This window comes from Camelus dromedarius, chromosome 32 (genome assembly GCF_036321535.1).
Source record: "Camelus dromedarius isolate mCamDro1 chromosome 32, mCamDro1.pat, whole genome shotgun sequence".
Classification (NCBI taxonomy): domain Eukaryota; kingdom Metazoa; phylum Chordata; class Mammalia; order Artiodactyla; family Camelidae; genus Camelus; species Camelus dromedarius.
The window spans coordinates 15,790,870-15,812,350 of record NC_087467.1 but is presented as its reverse complement, the minus strand read 5'-3'; the positions used below and the strand labels follow the sequence as shown (position 1 = coordinate 15,812,350).

At 35.1% G+C, this 21,481-nt stretch overlaps 1 protein-coding gene across 1 annotated transcript in view; it reads right to left on the bottom strand.

The window, feature by feature from the left end:
• Window positions 1-18,233: 18,233 nt before the first annotated feature.
• The window catches only part of ABHD3 (abhydrolase domain containing 3, phospholipase), a 32,112-nt gene continuing 28,864 nt past the window's right edge, over window positions 18,234-21,481 (bottom strand). Inside the window, exon 9 of the mRNA XM_010976802.3 lies at window positions 18,234-19,081. Coding sequence (XP_010975104.1) covers window positions 18,903-19,081 — 179 coding nt within the window. The 3' untranslated portion in view covers window positions 18,234-18,902. The remainder of the gene's footprint in view (window positions 19,082-21,481) is intronic.

Sequence of the window (21,481 nt, the reverse complement as noted above, 5' to 3'; positions counted from 1 at the left end):
TGGCAGCACCGTCAGTATTGATTTTTGAGTTAAAAGTAAATTTTAACAAGAAAGCGACTTGCCAACTACAGAATGATTAATGATGGCCATACTTAAAATATTTTAGTAAGATTAGCCAAAGTATTATGTGTTTTGTTACTATAGTGAAGGATATCTTATCCTACTACTTGAATTCTAACCATTTCACCTAGTCTAAGATGGATTTTTAAAATGTGTTTTAATATCTCATACTGAGATGTATTTTAAATGATACAAATTTAGATTTTATGTGAAACTTAAATCAGCAAGCAAAACTGAACAGTACATAAAATAACAAGTACATCTAAAAATTAATGTCTTAGATTTGATGAGCTACAGAAATTACAGTGATTAATATGGCTCTTAAGTAGAGCCACACGAGTTACCATGACCACTTTGTCTTAAGGATAATACACATTTGTGAATCTGCAAGGGGATTTTCCATGTTTTCTAGAACTTTGTAATTTTCCCCTTTGAGTGCTTGTGGAACAGTGGCAAATGTCAGTTCTAGCTTTTTTAGAAAATTCCTGAGCCATAAAATTAAAAAAAAAATAGCACTATATTCCAGGATGGGAAGACTGACCAGTGTGTAAAAATAGAAATTCTCCCAAATTGTAGGTTTAGTGCAATTATCTTGGTGAGTTTTTAAATAACTTCTTTATTGATAGTATGTCAACTAATATGTATTTAATGCTTATTCTGTCTGGTTGTTCTGATTATAGATTTAACGCAATTGCCAAAAGGATTTTTTATGGACAATATTAGTTAATACTCCTGTCATTTGACAAATATTTGAGTAGTTACTCTGCCAAGTTCTATGTGTTACTTCTTTTATGTACTATTTCTTTTAACTCTCAGAACAGCTCTGTAGCAGATAGTGTTTTCTGTCTTCAGAAAGAAAACTTACGCCCAGAGAGGTGGGGTATTGCCTAAAGTCCCAGTTTTTAAGTAGCAGAGCTAGAATTTAGACACAAGACTCTGTCCAACAACCCTATATTTTTAAGTGGTAAATTGGTTCCGTGTTCATCTTGAAGAATGAAGAGGCTGTAGGAGATTCATCTTTTTCTAGAAAAGAAATAGAAAAGAGTGGGGGAACTTAACTTTACAAGATCCCAAACATTTTTAAATCAAAGGAAATTATCTTCATACTCATGCAGTTCTCAGCCAGATTTCATTTTTAATTTATCAGGTAATCTTTTTATAGTGCTTACTGCTATGAAAGTAGAAGACAATTTGGAGTAGGTTAATGGGAATGTCAACTGAAAAACTTGAAGCAGTTTAAGATACCTCAAAAGTCTGAAATTTTTTTCTGTACTTTGATGTAGGATTCCATGTGAAAATCTAAGAGGTTGGGGGAAGGTGGGTAGCTCAGTGGTAAAGCACATGCTTAGCATGCACAAAGTCCTGGGTTCAGTTCCCCAGTACCTCCATTAAATAAATAAACAAACCTAATTACCACTGCCCAAAAAATAAATAAAAAATTGAATTTAAGGGGGAAAAGATGACAGAAGTTTAGTTGTAAGAATGCTCATCATATTCTCAATTAAAAAGGAAAACAACTCTGTCCAAAACTAGAGGAATGGTTAAGTAAATCACCTACAGAATAAACCTGGAGTTACCAGACTTCTGTAGAGGGCCAGGTAGTAAACATTTTAGGCTTTGTGGAGCCATGTGGTCTCTGTCATAACTCTTCAACTCTGCTCAAAGCAGTTTTAGGCAATAATTAGGTGAGTGGGCATGGCTGTGTTCCAGCAAAACTTTATCCACAAAAATAGGTAGAGGGCTGGATTTGCCTTGCAGGCTGTAGTTTGCCAACTGCTGAGATACACAATAAGCCATTGTAAAAGTGTTCCAGCAGTCCAGAGACAGGGAAAAGATACTTGCAAAGCATATGACCAATAAAGGATTTAATATCCAAAATATAAAATACTTATATTTTATATTAAATATACTTACTAAACTAAATGTTAATAATTATTAACCTATAACTTTATGTAACTTAAATATATAATAAATATTAACTATATTTAATAAAATATATTAAATACTTAATATATATTATACAAAAAGATTATAAAATTCTTTAAATTAGTAAGATCTGATCCAATAGAAAAGTGACTAAAGAACAGATAGGCAATTCACACAAGAAAGTGAAAAAAAAAAAAAGTGGGGAAAAAGATGCCTAAAACCCCTAGAATCAGGGAATGCAAAATTAAAATTTATTGCACACTTAACCAAAGGGATATATTCAAGGATGTTACAATATTCTTTATAATAGTAAAAAAAAATTGTAACTACCTAAATATCCAATAGGAAGAGAGTTAAGTAAATTATTTATGTATACGGTAAAATAAATCAATCAGAATGAACTAGAGCTGCATGTCAACATCGATGAGTCTCGGACAATACTGACCAAATAATTCAAGTAGCAGAATACATATTCTATATAAACAAGGAAGATGCATACTGTGTTTAAGCCTGCTGACATATGCATTTAAAGTTTAGAGATGCGCACAAGAATGATAGATAAATTCAGATCAATCACTTCTGAGGGCTCGAAGGAAAGAGGGGAGTGTGACAGAAGAGGAGGATGCATGAGTTTTAACTGGGTAATGTTCTTAATGTTTCTGACACTGGGTGATGGGTGTATTTAGGTTGAATCATGAAATTGCTGATATTTGATTGTTTTGCTCTATAAAAACATCAATTTCATATGGTTCAGCTTACTGTTTTTGTGTTTTTATATAAAATATTACATAATTTTCAAAGCTGTGCTTGAAAATTTGGCTAAAGGAAAATAAATACTAATCTAAATACTGTCACTTCAGCTACACTCTGAAAAGTGACTGTGGGCACAAGAGGTAGACATTTGCTGTATTTATCTTTGGTAAAAGTTAAAGCTTGTTGGAGGAGAGTTTCAGATGTCCTTCCACTGTCACCCTATGATGTGCCAGTAAATTTTTAACAATTGGATGCACTGCTGACTTCCTACCCTGGCAATTTCAAACTACCAACATGCTGTTAATCAGCTCACAACATTTTGGAAATTTTGACAACCTTCCCTTTTACGCTGGTACTGCACACCCTGACCATGTCCCCATACCAACCCCCTGCCTCCGGGAGGTGGGTGGGGAGGAAGCTCTTTTCTTTCTCTTCTGGCTCTAAGGACAACCAGCTCATTGCTTCTATCTGGACTGGTAAGTTAGGCCTCTTTTGATATGGTTGGTCCTGACAGAATGAAGCTGCAGAATTGGAGGAAGGTTTGGGGTAGTTTGTTGATGCAGGTCCTGGGAGTTAGAGTGATGGGAATGGAAACCAATACAACCTTCTGCTCTAAGTGGTTCACGAGTCTTTCTGGCCAGCTGGGTCTCAACTCCTGAGCTCCTGGAGCAAATTTCCTCGAGATCAACTACACAGGGCCAACCTATGTTCTCATCCTCTGAAGGCCTCTACAGTCCAAGGTTAACCCACCCTGCTACCTCTGGCTGCCCATTTTAGCAAAAGAAGCATATAGTCATACCTTTCACTTTAGTAAAGTTGTAAGTGTACTGAGGTGTTCATTGACATGTCTATTGAAGCACAGAATGACAAGAAAAATTTCCTACATGGCATTTGGAAGTTGTGTTTGAATGTGGCTATTTTTGTTGAACACTGGGAATCACACCCATGAAGAATGTGGGGAAACTGGCCATTTGAGAATAGGCACTGAGGATCCATGGGAGAATGACAATAAACAGCCATAGAATGTAGACCTTTAAATAGTATTTCTTCCTGGTGAACACCTCGAGATAACTTGTAATTGATAATGAAACTATATGACTGGTACATAGAATTATATTATGGTAGTGTTGGAAGATATTCTGAGGTTCAAGTTAATATGCTAGAACAGCTGATTCTAAGTAATTTTAATAAAACTTTTTTTCCTCCGGATTGTAAGCCTAATTTTTTTCTGAAATTTCATTAAAAAATTTTTTAATACATTTTCATTGAAGCATAATCAGTGAGATTTCATTTTTAAGTCTTTGAGTATGCTTGAATCTTTACTGACTTTTTTTTATATTTATTTTTATTTTATTTATTTACTTTTGGGGGGATATCATCAGGGCTACTTATTTAATATTAGTTTTTGGGTTTTTTTTAATGGAGGTACTGGCGATTGAACCCAGGGCCTAGTGCATACTCAGCAGGCACTCTACCTCTTGAGTTATACCCTCCCCTTTACTGACATTTGGATTAAAATAATCAGCTTTATTGAGATATAATTCACCTATCATACAATTCAACCATTTAAAGTATACAATCCAATGGCTTTTGGTATATTTACAGAGTTGTGCATCCATCATTACATCCGATTTTAGAACATTTCATTGACACAAAAAAAATCCCATCCCCCTTAGGCATCACCCTACAATCTCCCCTTTCTCCATGACTCTAGCCAACCGTTAATCTGCTTCCCATCTCTATAAATTTGCCTCATCTAGGTATTTCATATAAATGGAATCATAATATATGACCTTTTGAAACTGACTTCTTTGACTTAGCATGTTTTCAAGGTTCATCCAAGTGGTAGCGTATGTCAGTACTTCAATCATTTTTATTGCTTAATAATATCCAATGTTAGGGATATCCATTCATCAGCTGATAGACATTTGGGTTATTTTCATTTTTTGGCTATTATGAGTAATACTTCTATGAACATTCCTGTACAAGGTTCGGTGAACATACGTTTTCATTTCTCTTGTGTATACACCTAGAAATGGAACTGCTGGATCATACGGTAACTACCTTTAACACTTCGAGGAACTGCTAGGCTGTTTTCCAAAGTGGCTATACCAGAAGATTTTCCCACCAAGAGCATATTAAGTGTGTAAGGGTTCCAATTTCCACATCCTCACCAACAATTAATTATTATCCGACATTTGGATGTTACTCATATCTTGTGTTGCTGTAACAACAGGCAATGCAATATCCATGTTGTGCCAAATTAAAGAGACTAAAGTAAACAGTGTACATTCTGAGTTTGGCAATTTTTTCCCTAAGAGTATTTTAAAATATGACAATCATATTAAAATCACTGTAACTAAGACAGCATTTCCACCTGCATAAAGTGAGGCTCAGGAAAATGAAAGGTCAATTAGACTTTTTACCTATGTCTCCCCAGGACTACTAGTAAGGAACACATCACACTAGATCAGCCTGTCCCTGGGAGAGGAGGTAAGAAGCCATCCAATATCTTGATGACTGGAATAGAATTCCAGTAAGCTATCTGCTTCCAAAAACAAAACTTCCCTATCAGCTCTTGTTCCAAATCACTGCTATAATCTCATAATAATTGCCCTTGTCTACTGGCTGCAGGGAAGAACTAGGTACTGGACAATGGGAACTGCTAGGCAGCTTAGGCCACGATTGTTCTGTCTTTATTATAAACAGCCTTCATAGTGGCAGAACTGGCCATTTGAGGACAGAGCTGTCCCTGAGCCCTTCACTCTGAGGAACCTCTCGGGTTAATTTAAATGCATCTGAAAAACAAATCAGCCTGAGGAGAGTATAGCTCAGTGGTGGAGTACATGCCTAGCATGCACAAGGTCCTGGGTTCAATCCCCAGTACTTTCATTAAAAGATAAATAAATAAAAACCTAATTACCTCCCCCCTCTAAAAACAAACAAACAAAAAACAAATGAAAAAAACAAGGAATATTTCTACAACAAGGAATATTTTCATTCTAGAAGCCAAAATAAAATACGGAAAGACAATTGACAAGAATTTCCAAGACTGGAGCTTCAGTTCTCTTTGTGTCTTGATCCGTGGACAGATTAATGCTCATTCAGCAACTACCTTTTGTCCAGTGAACTTTCTAAATCTACAGATATGCAATCTGAATCTAGGTTCCATTTGGCAGTTTTAAGATTTGAGCCAGGGGCCTAGCATTTGTTTTTATTGGGTATTTTCCCTTAACTGTGCACAAATAAGGCATTTGACAATTACTTTTTGTTTCTTCTTGCTGGAAATAGTGTACATCGGCTGAGGGGTTTGGCTAATATGAATCTTAATGTATTGGTAGATTAAAGGAAAACAATACACTTTCTTGGGTTCTCCAAAGAAACAGAACCACTAGGAGACATTTATATCTACAAAGAGGTTTACTATAATGAATGGGCTTACACAACTAAAAAGTTTAATTTTTTGCCAATAATTTTTCATAGGTAGTATTCACATTCTTTTTCATTCCAACGTTCTTCACAGCTCCTTAAGCAGTGTAACACAGTGACTGAAAAGGGGAGTCCTAGAGCCAGACTCTGAGTTTGAATGCTGAGTCTGCCCTTCTCTCTCTGAGTGATCTTGGAAAAGTTACTCAAACTTTGTGTTTCAGTTTCCTCATCCATCAAACATGAAGGGTGTTCTTGGAGGATCAAAATAACAAATACACTTAAGGCACTTTGAAGAGTATCTGGCATGAAGTGAGAGGGCAATAATAGTTACTACAAATTCCTTCTTTAGCCTCAGAAAGCATGGCTAATAAATACTAATTTAGTACTTCAGTCACAGTAATAGCACCTAATAATATCTTAAATTTTTAATAGCACTTTGCTGGTTAACAAACATTTTCATATATTTAATTTGATGCTTATAACAATTCATTAATAGCACTTCAGAGGGGTTAAATGTCTTTTCCTAGGTCTCACAGCTCATAACCCAAAGGGTCAGATCTTCTAACTGGTTTCCCATTCCAAGTTCAGGATTTTTTTTTTTCAACACTATCATACTGTTCAGAGAAATATAATATGCAATTCTATAGATTGATTTCAGTAATTAATCGATGGATGCTTTTTCTGCATATTTGGCCATGATGAAGCATCTTGAGGAATTGCAGAATCATGTGACCCCTCTCCATAACAACCAGCCCTTCTGAAATGGCTGGTGAATGTTATGGCTCTCTCATCCAGGTCCCATCTTTGAGCGAGCTATTCTGGATTCTGAACAGAAGATTTTAACGTTTTTACTTCAGGAGTCTAGGCTTTGCAGGACATTTAGTCCTGTCCAAAATGTCCATAAGATATTTGATCCATGCCAAAAGTCCTTGATATTTGGTCTTCTCCAAAACCATTTGTCTTGGACCAAATATGCTCATGAACTTTTTGGACGGGAGCAAATTTCAAAAGCCTTTCGGTTTGGACCAAATGTCTTTTGGACATTTTGGACATGACCAAATATCTGCTAACCAGAATAGGTTGTAAGTCAGTTACTCTGAGCTTTCTTCGGAGGATTTTGGGGACAGAAGCAGGCATTTTAGAGCCATAACAGTTTACCTCCGACTGGTCTCCACCTCATTCCCAAGCAGTCAGTGAAACATGGGGGAAATATTTCCCAATTAGTGATGCATATAATAGGCACTGCTGTTTTTGTCCATGTAAAACTGGGGTTTAAATAAGCAGTTAAGATTCTCTCACAAGAGCCACGCCTTAAACAGAGTTAAGAATAAATGGAGTGGAAAGTCTACAGAGGAAAAAGGAAAACCCTAAATAGGAATGAAAATTGTAAATTATTTTAACATTACTTTATAATGCCTTCAGTTTAAGATTTGGGTATAGGGAAAGGGCTTTCTAAAAGCCAGGCTTTCCAATTCCTTTTGCCAGATGCCTTGTAGGTGGCTTAAAATAGATTAACTGCAAAATATTCTAACATTCTGGACAAGACCTAACTCAGTTTTGTTCAGTGGTTTGCCTTTGATTCAAGTAAACACATAGGTTCCAAATACTCTGTTCAATTTGGGGAAAAGATATGATTTGTAACATAGCAAACCTAAAAAGCGTATCTTTGCATTTATGAATCAGAGAAAGCTTTTGTCCTGCTCTCACTTCCTGATGATTGGTTCTCTCCAGTAAATAGTGCTGATGAAAACCACAATTACAGATAGCCAGTGGAACAGTGAACTATTGGTACATTCAACATAGGTACACTATTAACTATGTCCACAACTAGCTTTTGTCCTCTTTCTGCTTATATGGCTTAAAATTAAAAGTGGGAGAAGATACACATTAATTTTCAAATGGTGTTTAAAATTTGCCCTGGTTATTTGTCTTGTGCCTGATATCAACTACTTCCACCTTAAGTGTTTTTTTTGTTTGTTTGCTTGTTGGGTTTTTTGTTTGTTTGTTTGTTTCGTTTTGTTTTTTAGCCGTAGACTAAGAGGAAGGACAGATAGGGAACTAATGAGATACTACAACAAATGAATTTCTGCCTCCAGAGAGATTTGCTAAATCTTGTGCTCAGGGTTCTCCAGAGGTATCCATTCTCCTCTGTTACTCTGAGGAGCTAGAATTTCATTTATACCTCTCTCCTTTGTACAAAGAAGCTGCAGGAAATCACCCAGAGGTCACTGAGACATAAGATTGAGACTGAAACATCCCCTCTCCAAAAGTCAAGTTGGAAGAAGAGTTAACTAATTGCAGGAATTGGGAGAATAACATCGTTACAGAAGGAAAATGATTTAAATGGCTTTGTCTTTAATTTGCTTTCTCTCTCTTTCCTGTAACTTAGTTTATACATTCCCTTTGCTTCCATCTGTACACATCAAAAAGTATAATCTTTCCTTTAAGATCTCATTTAAATATTACCTCCTTGTGAAGCCCCTCTTAACCCTTATTCCCATCATAATTATATTTTCTCTTTCCTGTATCCCCAAAGCACTTTGTATACCTGCTGTAATACTTATCAAAATCTACCTTGTAAAATGGAAAAGCATAAATGTGTCTGACTTCACCATTATTGTGGTTCTCAGTCTAATGCTAGTACATCACAGCCTAATACTAGTACATCCTATACAACTCTGAAACTCAAAAAATGCATATTAATTTAGAATGATTGCTAATATCACTGCCATCATACTTGAGTAGTATGAGACTGGACATGTCAATAAAAAATCTTTAAAGGTTGGGAGTTTTTAGAGAAACAGGAATTACAGAAAGAGAAGGGAAAGGAGGACCTTTGGATTAGCTTCATTGAAGTTGAGAAGGTGTTGGAAGAGAGAAAAACATGCTCTATTATTTGCACTACTTCTGGTTCTTTCCTTTCCCTCTTTACAATGAAAAGGGGGCCCTTCCTTCTTTCTTTGGCCGAATCCAAAGATGGCTGCATCTTTGCTCTGGATCACATTCTCTTTTTACCTCTTCAGAGAGTTATACCCATCAGTTATCAAAATCAGGCTAAATTTTCTTCTTTTTTTTTTTTTTTTCATGCAGAGTGACTTCTGCCTATCATTTAATTACAAAGATACCATTTAATCTTTCCAGCAGCTTGAATAAGAAAAATAAAGACCATAAAAACAACTATCTCAAGTTAATTATTCTCAAATCTTCCTCTACCTCTCAGTTTCCGATATTTCTTAATATTTTTATATTTTTCATTGATACATTTTGAAATAATGGCAAAATTCACACATTTACATAGTTTTAATATCTTGAGCTGACTTAGTTTTAATATTTACCTATTTAACACCTATTAGAATATAAAAAACTTAAAAAAAAAAAGAAAGAAAGAAAAGAAAAAGTGAGACTATGAAAATACCAAATGCTGTGAGGATATAGAGCAACTGGAACTCTCCTAAATTCCTGGTGGGAATGCACATGGTGCAGCCACTTTGGAAAATAGCTGGTCAGTTTCACATACAGTCAAACATACACCTACCATATTACCTAGCAATCCCACTCCTAGGTATCTACTCAAAGGAAATGAAAACTCATGTTCACACAAAAACCTCTATGCAGATGTTTATGCTAGCTTTATTCTTAGTCACAAGAATTGAAAAAAACCCAGATGTCCTTCCAACAAGTAAATAGATAAACAAAGTGTAGTACATCCAGACAATAGAATACTGCTCAGAAATAAAAAGGAATGAACTACTGAATCACACAATGTAGATGAATTTTAAATGCATTTGGCTAAGGAAAAGAAGCCAGACCTAAAACGTTTATATAATGCATGATTTCATTTATATAACATTCTGGAAAGACCGAAAAACTCTGGGGAGGAAAGCAGGTCGACTGTTTCCAGGGTCTGTAGGGGTGGAGAGAATGGATTTCTATTAGCATGTATCATAGGAGAATTAGTCAGGTGATAGAAAGTTTGTATAGGAAACTGTGGTAGTGGACACACAATTCTGTGCATGTGTTAAAACCTGTAAGAGTAGACTTTATATAAATTACAGAAGCCCACCAGGATGTGGAGATGAGGGTAGAATACAGACGGTAACAAATGAATCTAAAAGTATTACGAATGAATCACATAACCTCACTGAAAGGAGTTAAGTACCCTAGTTAGTAAATTTGTTTCTCATAGGGGTGTAGGTTAGAAATTCTGAAATAACTTTATTTGTGATCTACTTTTATTTGTATTGTTCAACAATAAGTGAATATATTATAGATAGTCAGAGCTAGGTTTCTCACTGGGAGAAAGAAGTTACAAATAAGGAAAGGGAATTTGTTCTGTGTCGCTAAATTGGAGTCAGAAGTGTCAATATGGACTCATGCTCACTTATGGATGATAGATAAATATAGATGTGTGTGCATGCATTGTATTTATATATAATTTTTCCTACCTCCATTGAAAGGGGCTACAAGCAGTGGGACCTCAGTAGCAATGCACATATCTAGCAATCAGATCTTGATTTTTAAGTACCATTCATTAATAAAAGGAACCAGGACTCTTTGGAGAACTAATTGATCCCAGGACTTGAGTAGGGAAAAGAAAAGATGAGCCTAGAGCATCTGGTGGTGCTAATGTGCTTTAAATTTTTTTAAAATAAATAAAAATAAAAAGGTATATCAAAAGGACACAGAAGCCATCCAGAACTCCCAAACTGAAACAACTTGAATAACAAAATAATGACAGCATTGAGTTATGACCCAAAGTAAAAACAAATGTTCATGAGCTCATACTAAGGACAATAGCTGAACAAATAAAGAAATGGGGTGGATTGGGGAGAGAAGTGACAACACTTTTCTTTCAGAAGAATTCAGATTATAAACAGAAGGAATGTGGGAAATAGAAAATCACCATAAGAACACCACAGTATCTTGCTGCAGGCAAGAAAAGAGCCACCAATGAGTGGGGGGGGGGGGAGTTTAAACAGAAACACCCCAGAATATTACATAATGACAAAGGAAAAATTAGTAACTTTACTATGGTAAATACTGGCAGGCGCGACCTCAGCCAAAGGATCAAGGTTAACATCACCATACAGATCAACATGTGCTTTTTTTCCTACCCTAAACCCAATGTGGTTTTATTTGTTTGTTTTGGTGGGGGGAGGTAATTAGATTTACTTATTTATTTATTCTTAGAGGAAGTACTGGGGATTGAACCCAGGACCTCATGCTATTTTGATAGAGAAAGCTACATTAGTAATAAAATGTCATTTGGTTTTGATTTGGTTTATAATAGTAAACATCTTTTCGTAGCAACTTACTGCATTTCTACAGCACTTTAATATTTCACAAAGCATTTCTCACATATGTATTATCTTTTCAATCCTCATAATAACTCTGTAACACTGACATGACCTTCTGCACTTTATAAAGAAACTGAAGTCTGGAAAGAATAAATGATTTGCCTCAGGTCAAATGGTGAATTAGTAGCAGAGCTGAGAATCACTCTCAAGTTCTCTGAATTCAAGCCCAAATTTCTTTCCCCAGAAATGATCTTAAAAATACTAGGACAGAACTGGAGGAATCACACCCCTCGACTTCAGATTATACTACAAAGCTACAGTAATCAAAATAGTATAGTACTGGCACAAATATAGACATAGATCAATGGAACAGGATAGAAAGTTCAGAAATAAATCTGTGCACTTATGGTCAATTAATCTTTGACAAAGGAGGCAAGTATACAATGGAGAAAAGACAGTCTCTTCAATAAGTGGTGCTGGGAAAACTGGACAGCTACATGTAAAAGAATGAAATCAGAACAATATCTAACACCAAATACAAAAATAAATTCAAAATGGATTAAAGACCTAAATGTAAGACTGGATACCATGAAAATCCTAGAGGAAAACACAGGCAGAACACTCTTTGACATAAATCACAGCAATATTTTTTTTTTGAACCAGCTCCTAGAGTAATGGAAATAAAAGTAAAAATAAACAAATGGGACCTATTAAAACAGCAAAGAAAACCATAAACAAAACAAAAATACAACCTACAGAATGGAAGAAAATATTTGCAAATGACATGACTGACAAGGGACTAATTTCCAAAATATACAAACAACTCATATAGCTTAATATAAAAAACAAACAAACAAAACAGAAACCCAATCAAAAAATGGGCAGAAGACCTAAATAGACATTTCTCCAAAGAAGACATTCAGATGGTCAACAAACACAAGAAAAGATGCTCAATATCATGAATTATTAGAGAAATGCAAATCAGAACTACAATGAGGTATCACACCAATCAGAATGGCTATCATTAAAAAGTCAACAAACAATAAACGTTGGAGAGGGTGTGGAGACAAAGGAACCCTCCTACACTTTTGGTGGGAATGTAAATTGGTGTAGCCACTATGGAGGACAGTATGGAGGTTCCTTAAAAAACTGAAAATAGACTTACCATATGATCCAGCAATCCCACTCCTGGCCATATAGCCAGAGAGAACTATAATTTGAAAAGACATATGCACCCCAGTGTTCACAGCAGCACTATTTGCAATAGCCAAGACATGGAAACAACCTAAATGTCCATTAACAGATGACTGGATAAAGAAGATGTGGTATATATACACAATGGAATATTACTCAGCCATAAATAATGAAATAATGTCATTTGCAGCAACATGGATGCACCTAGAGATTATCATATTGAGTGAAGTCAGACAGAGAAACACAAATATCATATATCATTTACATGTGGAATGTAAAAAAATAAAAATACAAATTCTATTTACAAACCAAAACAGACTCACAGACATAGAAAACAAACTATGGTTACCAAAGAGGAAAGAGCAGAGAGGGATAAATTAGGGGTTGGGAATTAACAGACACACAATACTGTATATAAAATAAACAACAAGGACCTCCTGTATAGCACAGGGAACTATATTCAATTTCTTATATAACATAAAATGGAAAAGAATCTGAAAAGAAAAAAAAATACACGTATGTGTATGTATAACTGAATCACTCTGCTGCACACCTGAAACTAACATCATAAATGAACTACACTTCAATAAAAATTTTTTAAAAAAAATATTAGGAACTATGATAAATGATTATAAAGAGCTCTAGGTATATAAAGAGAATATTAGACATTTTTTACTTTATATATTGATATCTATTATATTTTTAATAGTTATTCATATATTCTAGAATATATATCATGAAAACATATATAATAGTTTATTCTACATCATGTTTCTCAAAGGGTCCCTTGAACTCTGATAAGAAAACCCAGAGGTTTCAAAGGCCATACTGGAAAACTTTTGTATGGCATTAGGAGAAATAAAGTATAATCAGAATCCAGGAATTAAACACTAAACATGCTTCATTTTGAACTTGGAAAAATAGAGAAAAAAATCTGAAACTGTCTGCCCATAGGTAGAGTAAAGCAGATAAATGGGATATTTAAAATTTACAGAAATCAATTAGTAGGTTAACATTTTAAAACAGAATAATGCTCTTTTGTGATCATTCAGATCTGTTACTATGCTGCTAGTCTATCTATTCATATCCTGCTGGTATGGAATCCTTGGTAATATATATCAGTGATAAACTCGAAGTACAGATGGAGTAGATATGATTATTGTACGGCTTGCAAAACTTGGGTACCAGTATCTAAATCTGGGTGGAAGATTACCCTTTCTAGAAGGAACAGATATAAAACTGTCCTGTAATAAGTTAATACTGAGTCATGGTCTTAACCGACTGTGACATCTTTCTTTTTTGATCTAAGTTATTGTCTTTATTTAAAAGAGATATTCAGTGAGATAAGTTAGTCTTGTCAGATTCTTGCCTTTTACTTTTCTCAAAATAATTCCCATGTTTAGGTGGTTGAAGGATAGAGCCAGAAAAAGTATCTCTTAGTTTCAGTATGGAGAAGAGGGATTAAACAGCACAGTTGAATAATTCACAGTTTTATAATGCATATGACAAAAGCAGAAAACATTTTTTATCATCAAAAGGCTCTGAACACATAAATATCAATCTCTTTGCTCAGAAATAAAATTTAAAAGAAAGAATATAATCAATTATATACAGCAATCTTTACTGCATTAGGTATCAATACTACTATCAACATTGTATTGTAGAAGGAACACCAGCTTCTATTCTATATCTGGGCTTGGTTGTAGAAAAGGTTAGGGCCAAAATACTGCCTTTAAGTGAGAACTGGAGTTAAAACAGCACATTTCCTAAGTATTCTTTGTCACCTGACCCTGTGATTTTCCTCACTGACTCCAAATTAAGTCCTAAGAAGTTGAGTGTTTACCTTATGACCAGCACTTTGTTAGGTTCACTGTAACAGTGAGATTTTTTAAAATTACCATTTTGACACTGAAGTCTGCAGGGGAAATAGGCTGCTTTAACAAATCCCTCCTGTTCCCACTGCTGATTTGTATATAAGATGTACCATTACGAGAGGGTCAGGGCCTAAAGTCCAAGTATTATTAAGTATCATTAATTAATAATAAACCTAATATGAGGCAGACACTGCTGGCCCCAGGGGATAAGATGAAGAGCAAAGAAGATATGTTTCCTGTCCTCACTGTGCTTACAGTCCGCTGGGGGAAAACAGATAACCAAAGAAGCTGTTACAACTATAGACAACAGTGATGTCTTTCTTTTAACTTTTAGTAACTTCTAGAATTCCAGAGTTTTTCAAAACTGCAAGTCGCAACCCATTAGTGGGTGTCAAAAGTGCATTTTAAGAGTAATTTTTAAAAAGCAATAACAAAATTTTATGCACAAAAAGTAGAGAGAATAATGCAATGAGTCCCATATAGCCATGGCTCAGAGTTAAGAATTAATGAGAATTTTTCATTTTCCCACTTTAATTTAAAAAGTAAAAACAGGATAGTTAAAAATAAAACAGACCAGACTAGACTAGGATGGGCTACAAAATATTAGAGGATATTGCATATCCTAAGAATAAGTATTGTTTTATAAAACTGTCACCAGCAAAACTCATTAACAATTCCCAGGAAATAAAAATAGAATCTGGGTAATAAAGTCTTACCTTTTTTTTTTCCCTTTTCCTTTCCGTTTGGTTTAGTTTCACTTGCTCACAGGGAGCAGAGCGCAGAGGCCTCGAACCCTGTTCAGACCGAAGCTCCTGCAGCGAAATGGCGGCCAGACGCGGGAGCTGGGCGGGCCGTGTGCAGAAGGCTGCGCGCGCACCTCAACCCAGGCTGGTGGGCCGGGCGGTATGCTGAGTCGGTGCTTCTTGCGCTGAGGTCTGGGGCGCGAGCAGCGCAGCTCAGCTGCCCCAGGAGCTATCCCCTCCCTGCCCAGGAGATCCCTATAAGGCAGCCTCGCCCATGGAGAGCGTGTGCTCTGGGGTGGAGGAGGCCTATACCTCTCCATTCTTTGCTCAAAGACTAAAACTTTCCTTTGCTTCTGAACCAAACCCGGTCTTGTTCTACTGGCTCCAAAGACAAGGGGCAGAAGGACCCTTAGTGGGTACTGACTGGGGAGGGTCTGTAACAAAGCGTGTGTGTATGCACTGGGTTTGAGATAGAAAAAACGTCTAAGACACTGGCAAAAAGGAAAGAAGGAAAAGAAAGCCAGTGTATTCATTTGTATCCCTACTTCAAAACCAATGCTCTGTAAGAAGGCTTTGCATAAAAGATGACAATAACCAACAGAAACTGAGGACACAGCTAGAAAAAAAATTCCAGGATATACTTAAAATTAAAATCTCCGAACAGAGAACTGGCTTACAAGATAGTATTTTCACCATTATAGAAACCACAATTACCCAGCTAATGTTGACTAAGGATCTACTCTGTTCCAGGCAATATGCTAAGTGCTTGGGATATAGAAATAATTAAACACAGCCCTTCTTTCTCAGAACTTACTAGCGTATGGAGAAACAGCTGGGGAGAACAATTTACCCTCCACATAAAAGAATCGACACTTGAAAATACTCACCTCCCTCTCTGTAACATACACAGTCATATGCATGTACAGCTATATTCTATTTTTGTTTATACTAATGAGCGAGCTCATATACATATGAATCAACAAATTTTTTTTCATTAAATAACCTATCGGAAATAGGGCTACCCCATTATTTTTGATGGCTATATCATGTGAATGTGTCATAATTTACCCATTTCCCTACTAAACAGGTTGTTACCTTAATTGTCCAAAGTGGCAACAAATCTGTATCTTTACACACCCTTGCTACCTTTTCTATAGGATATTCTTCAAAACAGTATTGTTAAATATAGTTGCTCTAGTATTTCAATACTGTCAAAATTTTTTTTGCCTTCCAGAAAATAATTGCTAATTCACATACCCACCAGCAATTTGAGTAACTACTTCCCCACACTATTACCAACATTGTATATTATTCATCCCGTATATTAGTAAATTCAGTTTGATGATCACAAATATGTTTTAAAATTTTGCATTTCCTAAATTACTAGTGAGATTGTTCACCTTTTTATAAACTTATTGGCCACTATTCTGTAAGTGTCTTTTGTATATCCTTTTGACCATTTTTCTATCAGGTATTTCATTACTAATTTTGGGTTTTTTTTAGCTATTTGATATATTAGCCTTTTGTATATTACAAATATTTTTCTCTGTCATTTGTATTTTAGTTTTGGTTATGGTGATTTTGTAGAACTGAAGTTTTTTTTTTAATTGAAGTACCATCAGTTACAATGTGTCAATTTCTGGTGTACAGCACAATTTCCCAGTCATGCATATACATACATATATTTGTTTTCATGTTCTTTTTCATTAAAGGTTATTACAAGATACTGAACGTAGTTCCCTGTGCTGTACAGCAGAAACTTTTTAAAATCTATTTTTATATATAGTGGCTGAAGTTTTTTTTTAATCTTTACATGAACATATCTGTCAGTTTTGTTCTTTATGGCTTCTCATTTTTATATTTTGCTTAGGATGAATTTTACAAATGTTTACCTCTTTAATCTAGCTGCAGTTAATTTTTTCTTTTTTTACATTTTTTTTTAGAGAAGTTTCAGGTTCACAGCTAGCTGCAGTTAATTTTTGTATGTAGAAAGAGGTGAGGAACTACCTCCCTGATTCTGACAGTGGTCAGTGGCTAGACAAACTTCCTGATACAATTTGTTTGAAATCTAGAAGACAACTCTGAAAGGCAGGATCAGCTCCACCTGAACCATACTGACTGCTGAATAGACCAAAAAAAAAAAAAAAAATCACTGGTATTATCAGTGCTATCGTTCTAGACACAGTTACAAGGGAGTCCACAAGTACATTATCAGAAACTCTCCAGAAGGTGGCATTTTTAGTAAATAATTTTGTGTTAATATGCTTTTATTATATGGTTCTCTTAATGTGATACCTGGGCAAAAAATCCACATATTTTATAAATGGTGGAAACAGGGAAATAGTGGGAAAAAAAAAAGAGGAGGGAAAAGATGTGGAATGGTATGGAAGATATCCCTTGCCTGCCTCCACTACAACTGAAAAAGTTTACAAACTTCATTTCCCAGCCTCCCATTCAACCAGGGTGACCATGTGACACAGCTCTGGGCAATAGATACAAGCGCAAGTCTTCTGAGAAAGGTTTCAAACTTTCCCAAAAGGGCAGAGGTGTCTGGTCCCACTCCTCTCTTTTCCTTCTCTGAATACAAATGTGATGTCTGCACTGCAGCAGCTATCCTGTGTCTAGGAGGTAAGTAGCTAGGCTGCTTGCTAAAGAGAGAGTGGCAACAGAAAGAACCTTTTATGATACAGGTAAACACCTACATCAGCCCTGGCCTGCTCACCTGGAGGCTTCTTGTGATGCAAAATAATTTTAAAATGTTATTTCTAAGTCACTGTTAGCTGGGTTTCCTGTAGCTGAGAGTATTTTTAATTGGTATGAATGGTGTGAAACCAATATTCTGGAAATAGTGAAATGAAACAGTTTTAATTCAAATTTCTTACTAATTCATTTATGAAATTATGATAAATTACTTTCTAAGGATTACTTTTTTGTAGATAAAAACTCACAAAGGAACAATTTTAAATGGTAGAATTTATTTACTATAATGATATATACGTATGCACATATACTATTTTAAAAATAAGCATGTAAACTATAATCATTATAAAACATAAGTTAGCCGTAATTTAATATTATCAGAGTAAAAGAGCATGTATAGAAGTCAGTCCATCATTTTGCATTTACCTTTTAAAGTTAAAATACATAAAAGATTCAGTGCGTTGTATTTTATTTGTTTCTGTTACCATCATTAGGTATAAATATCTTTAGGAATGTGCCAACTTATAACTTACATTCAAATAACCAGTCTCTTAACAATTATTAAAGTACCATAAATCACCTAAAACAAGTAGTCTAAAAAAATAGTAGCCTAATTAAAACCCTGAGGAATTAAAATCTTTTTATACAATAGTTTTGGTTAAGTGCAATTCCATGTTTGTACTACTTTATTTAAGGTCATACTTGGTAAGGCATAGTAAAAATAAAATCTATGTAAGTTATCATCTAAATCTATGTTTTGTTTCTTGCTACAAAGTTGTTTTGTTTCTCCAAAGAGTACTTTTTGCATGTCATTCTGGACCTCTTCACCACCTGCTGGCTTATTTGCTTTATATACAGTAGTTAAGATTTGTGCACTAAGCTGAGCTGCCCTTATATGGTGATCCAGACAAAATGTACCTGAAGAATTACATGCTAGAGAGTTCATGTCCATGTTCAACCATGGCTTGGACAAACTGCTTGAAGACGCGATCCATGTAAGTGGACTGCCTTGGCCAGATTCCCTCCAGGAAACCAATATGGCCTCCATAAGAAGTAAGAACCAAAGCAACATTGGGGTTTTGCTTAGCAGTTTCTATTGGAATAGCTTGATGAAAAATGGGAGGGTAAGAGAAGAGAAGGAGAGAAAAATGTAGAATTATTACCAGTTTTAGTTAGGATAAGTGTATGCCTTTGATTTCCATTCATTATAAACCAAAACAACACTGAACAAACAAATATTTGTAATGAGTAGGGCTAACGTAAGCCTGACTAACTTATATCAACAACCTAAATTCTTAAAACAGTTCATGTCCACAGTTATGTACTGAGCCAATATTTTTGGAAGAATCAATCCAAGTGTTGAATCATTACACCAAAGTATAGACCCAGTCTTGCTTTGAGAAATTAAGTAATTCAAGAAATGGTGAATATTAACATCATGCTATAAGAGTTCCACTTAAGTATTACATCAAGGAAAAAAACAAATTAATCTTTTCACTTTTGTGAGAGATTTTGTATGGTTTTGGTTAACTTCACAAGAAATTAGATTCCTGAGGCCAACTAGTGGCTATATTAAGGATTCAAAATTATAGATATGATTTATAAAAACATATACAGATAGCAAAAAAAATGGCATTAAATACTCCCAGTGGTAACAGAGTTTATCTTTGAGTGGTAAAACATTGGTGATTATTTTTTTCTTTTTTTCTTCTCTGAATTTCTATTTATAGTCAGGAGAAAGAAAAACTTCATTTTGAAAATATAGTTGTTGTATTTAACTAATTCCTCAATAATGACAGTCTCTTCAAATGCTCCACAATATCTTTGCTGAGTAAAAACTTTAGAGGATATTAATTAAAGTTGTTTTATTTTTATTTCCCCCCAGGCTTAGAGTTCAAACAGTGAAAATGTTTTTATTTAAGATCTATACTAGATCACAACCTGGCATGAGAAGTGTTTTGATTTCAGATACTGCTAAATCTTATATCCCTAAGTAAGATAATGTGGCTGATGCAATTAGATCTTCATATCCTAAACAGAGTCTTAGGGGTAAATGAGTTCATTAAAGGTAAGATCTGCCTCATCCTTCATTCCCAATGAAGGAAAGGAAGCTGACACACTATAGGTTCCAAGACAGAGCTGCTGCTGGGCCCAAACTGCTTGTTTAGATGATGCTCTACATTGAACCCCTCACAACATTCCTTGAAGAATAAACCTAGAAACCCTACGTCAAGGCCTAGGAAGCCAAGTCCTTGTCCCAAAGGAGTCCTGAACTCAAATCCTTATCCAGCCACACTTAACAACAAACATCTATCTTGGGACTGGGTGTGAGAAGCAGATGAAATGAAAGAGACTAATTTTGCTTTTCCTTTTTCACCTTACATTAAGGGCTTAGATTTACAGTGCTTCATTTGCCTCTGACAGAATTACTAAGAACCCTAATTTCACACTCTGGACACACTCAGGAATTTCTAGCACACTGATAGCTACAGCCATATCAGAAAAACAAAAGGCTGGGCCACATTCAAGTCATGTGAAAGACGCTGGCTGCCTGAGCTCTCAGAATGCACACAATTGTCCACTATTTCAATGTGGCGATTTTAAAGGCTTGGGAAAGAATAAGAAATGAGTTTAAACTTCCATCGAGCGAGTCAAGTTAAACGCTGGGAAATTTTTGTTGGTGGAAGAAGGGTCCGTGAAATATAAAAATAGATGGAGAAATACTAGACTTCCTTCGTTAATCCAATGAAAACAGGCTAAACAATCTCTGTATAATTCAGCTGATATCCAAGTTCACAGTTTAATTTTCTGATTTGCAGTCAAAGACCAAAAGCACTAGCTATCTAAACTTACCTGTGATTTAATCATAAATCACACAATAAAATGATATCCCCTAGAGAGATGGTAAGTGATTTTTTTTTTAAAACATACTTTGGGGATTTTCTGAAATTTTGACAATACATACTGTGCTGTGTTTGTAGTCAGAATAATTTTTTTAAATGAAGTACTTGGAGAAAATGTTTTTAAAAATAATATGGGGGTAAGTATGGAGAAAAAGTTTTATAAAAAGCTTTGTGAAATTTCATTAGAAATAAAATCAGAGGTCAAGTCTACTTACCTTAAGATAGTATGATATACTTTTAGGAATCTTATTTTGCTTTAATGTATGAACACATGCATATGTATCTGTTACAAAATTCCACATTTCTTGAATTAAGAGAGCAAGGAAGTTAATTTGGGCATAATTTTCTCTTTAACAGTATCCAAGAGGAAAACAGATTGTTTCCCTTCAAATATAACCCTACAGTCCAAAATATAACCTTGTAGTCCAAATGTGCTACACTCATTGAAATATTCAAGGACATCATATTAATAAAGTCTCGAGCTCTCCTCTAGGTTAAAAGGGGAGAAAGAATTCCAAAGCCTTCTGTATAAGAACCTTAGGAAGAAAAGACAAGTGATGACAATGTTCTCTTGAGGCAAAGATACTGTAACATAGTTTGTC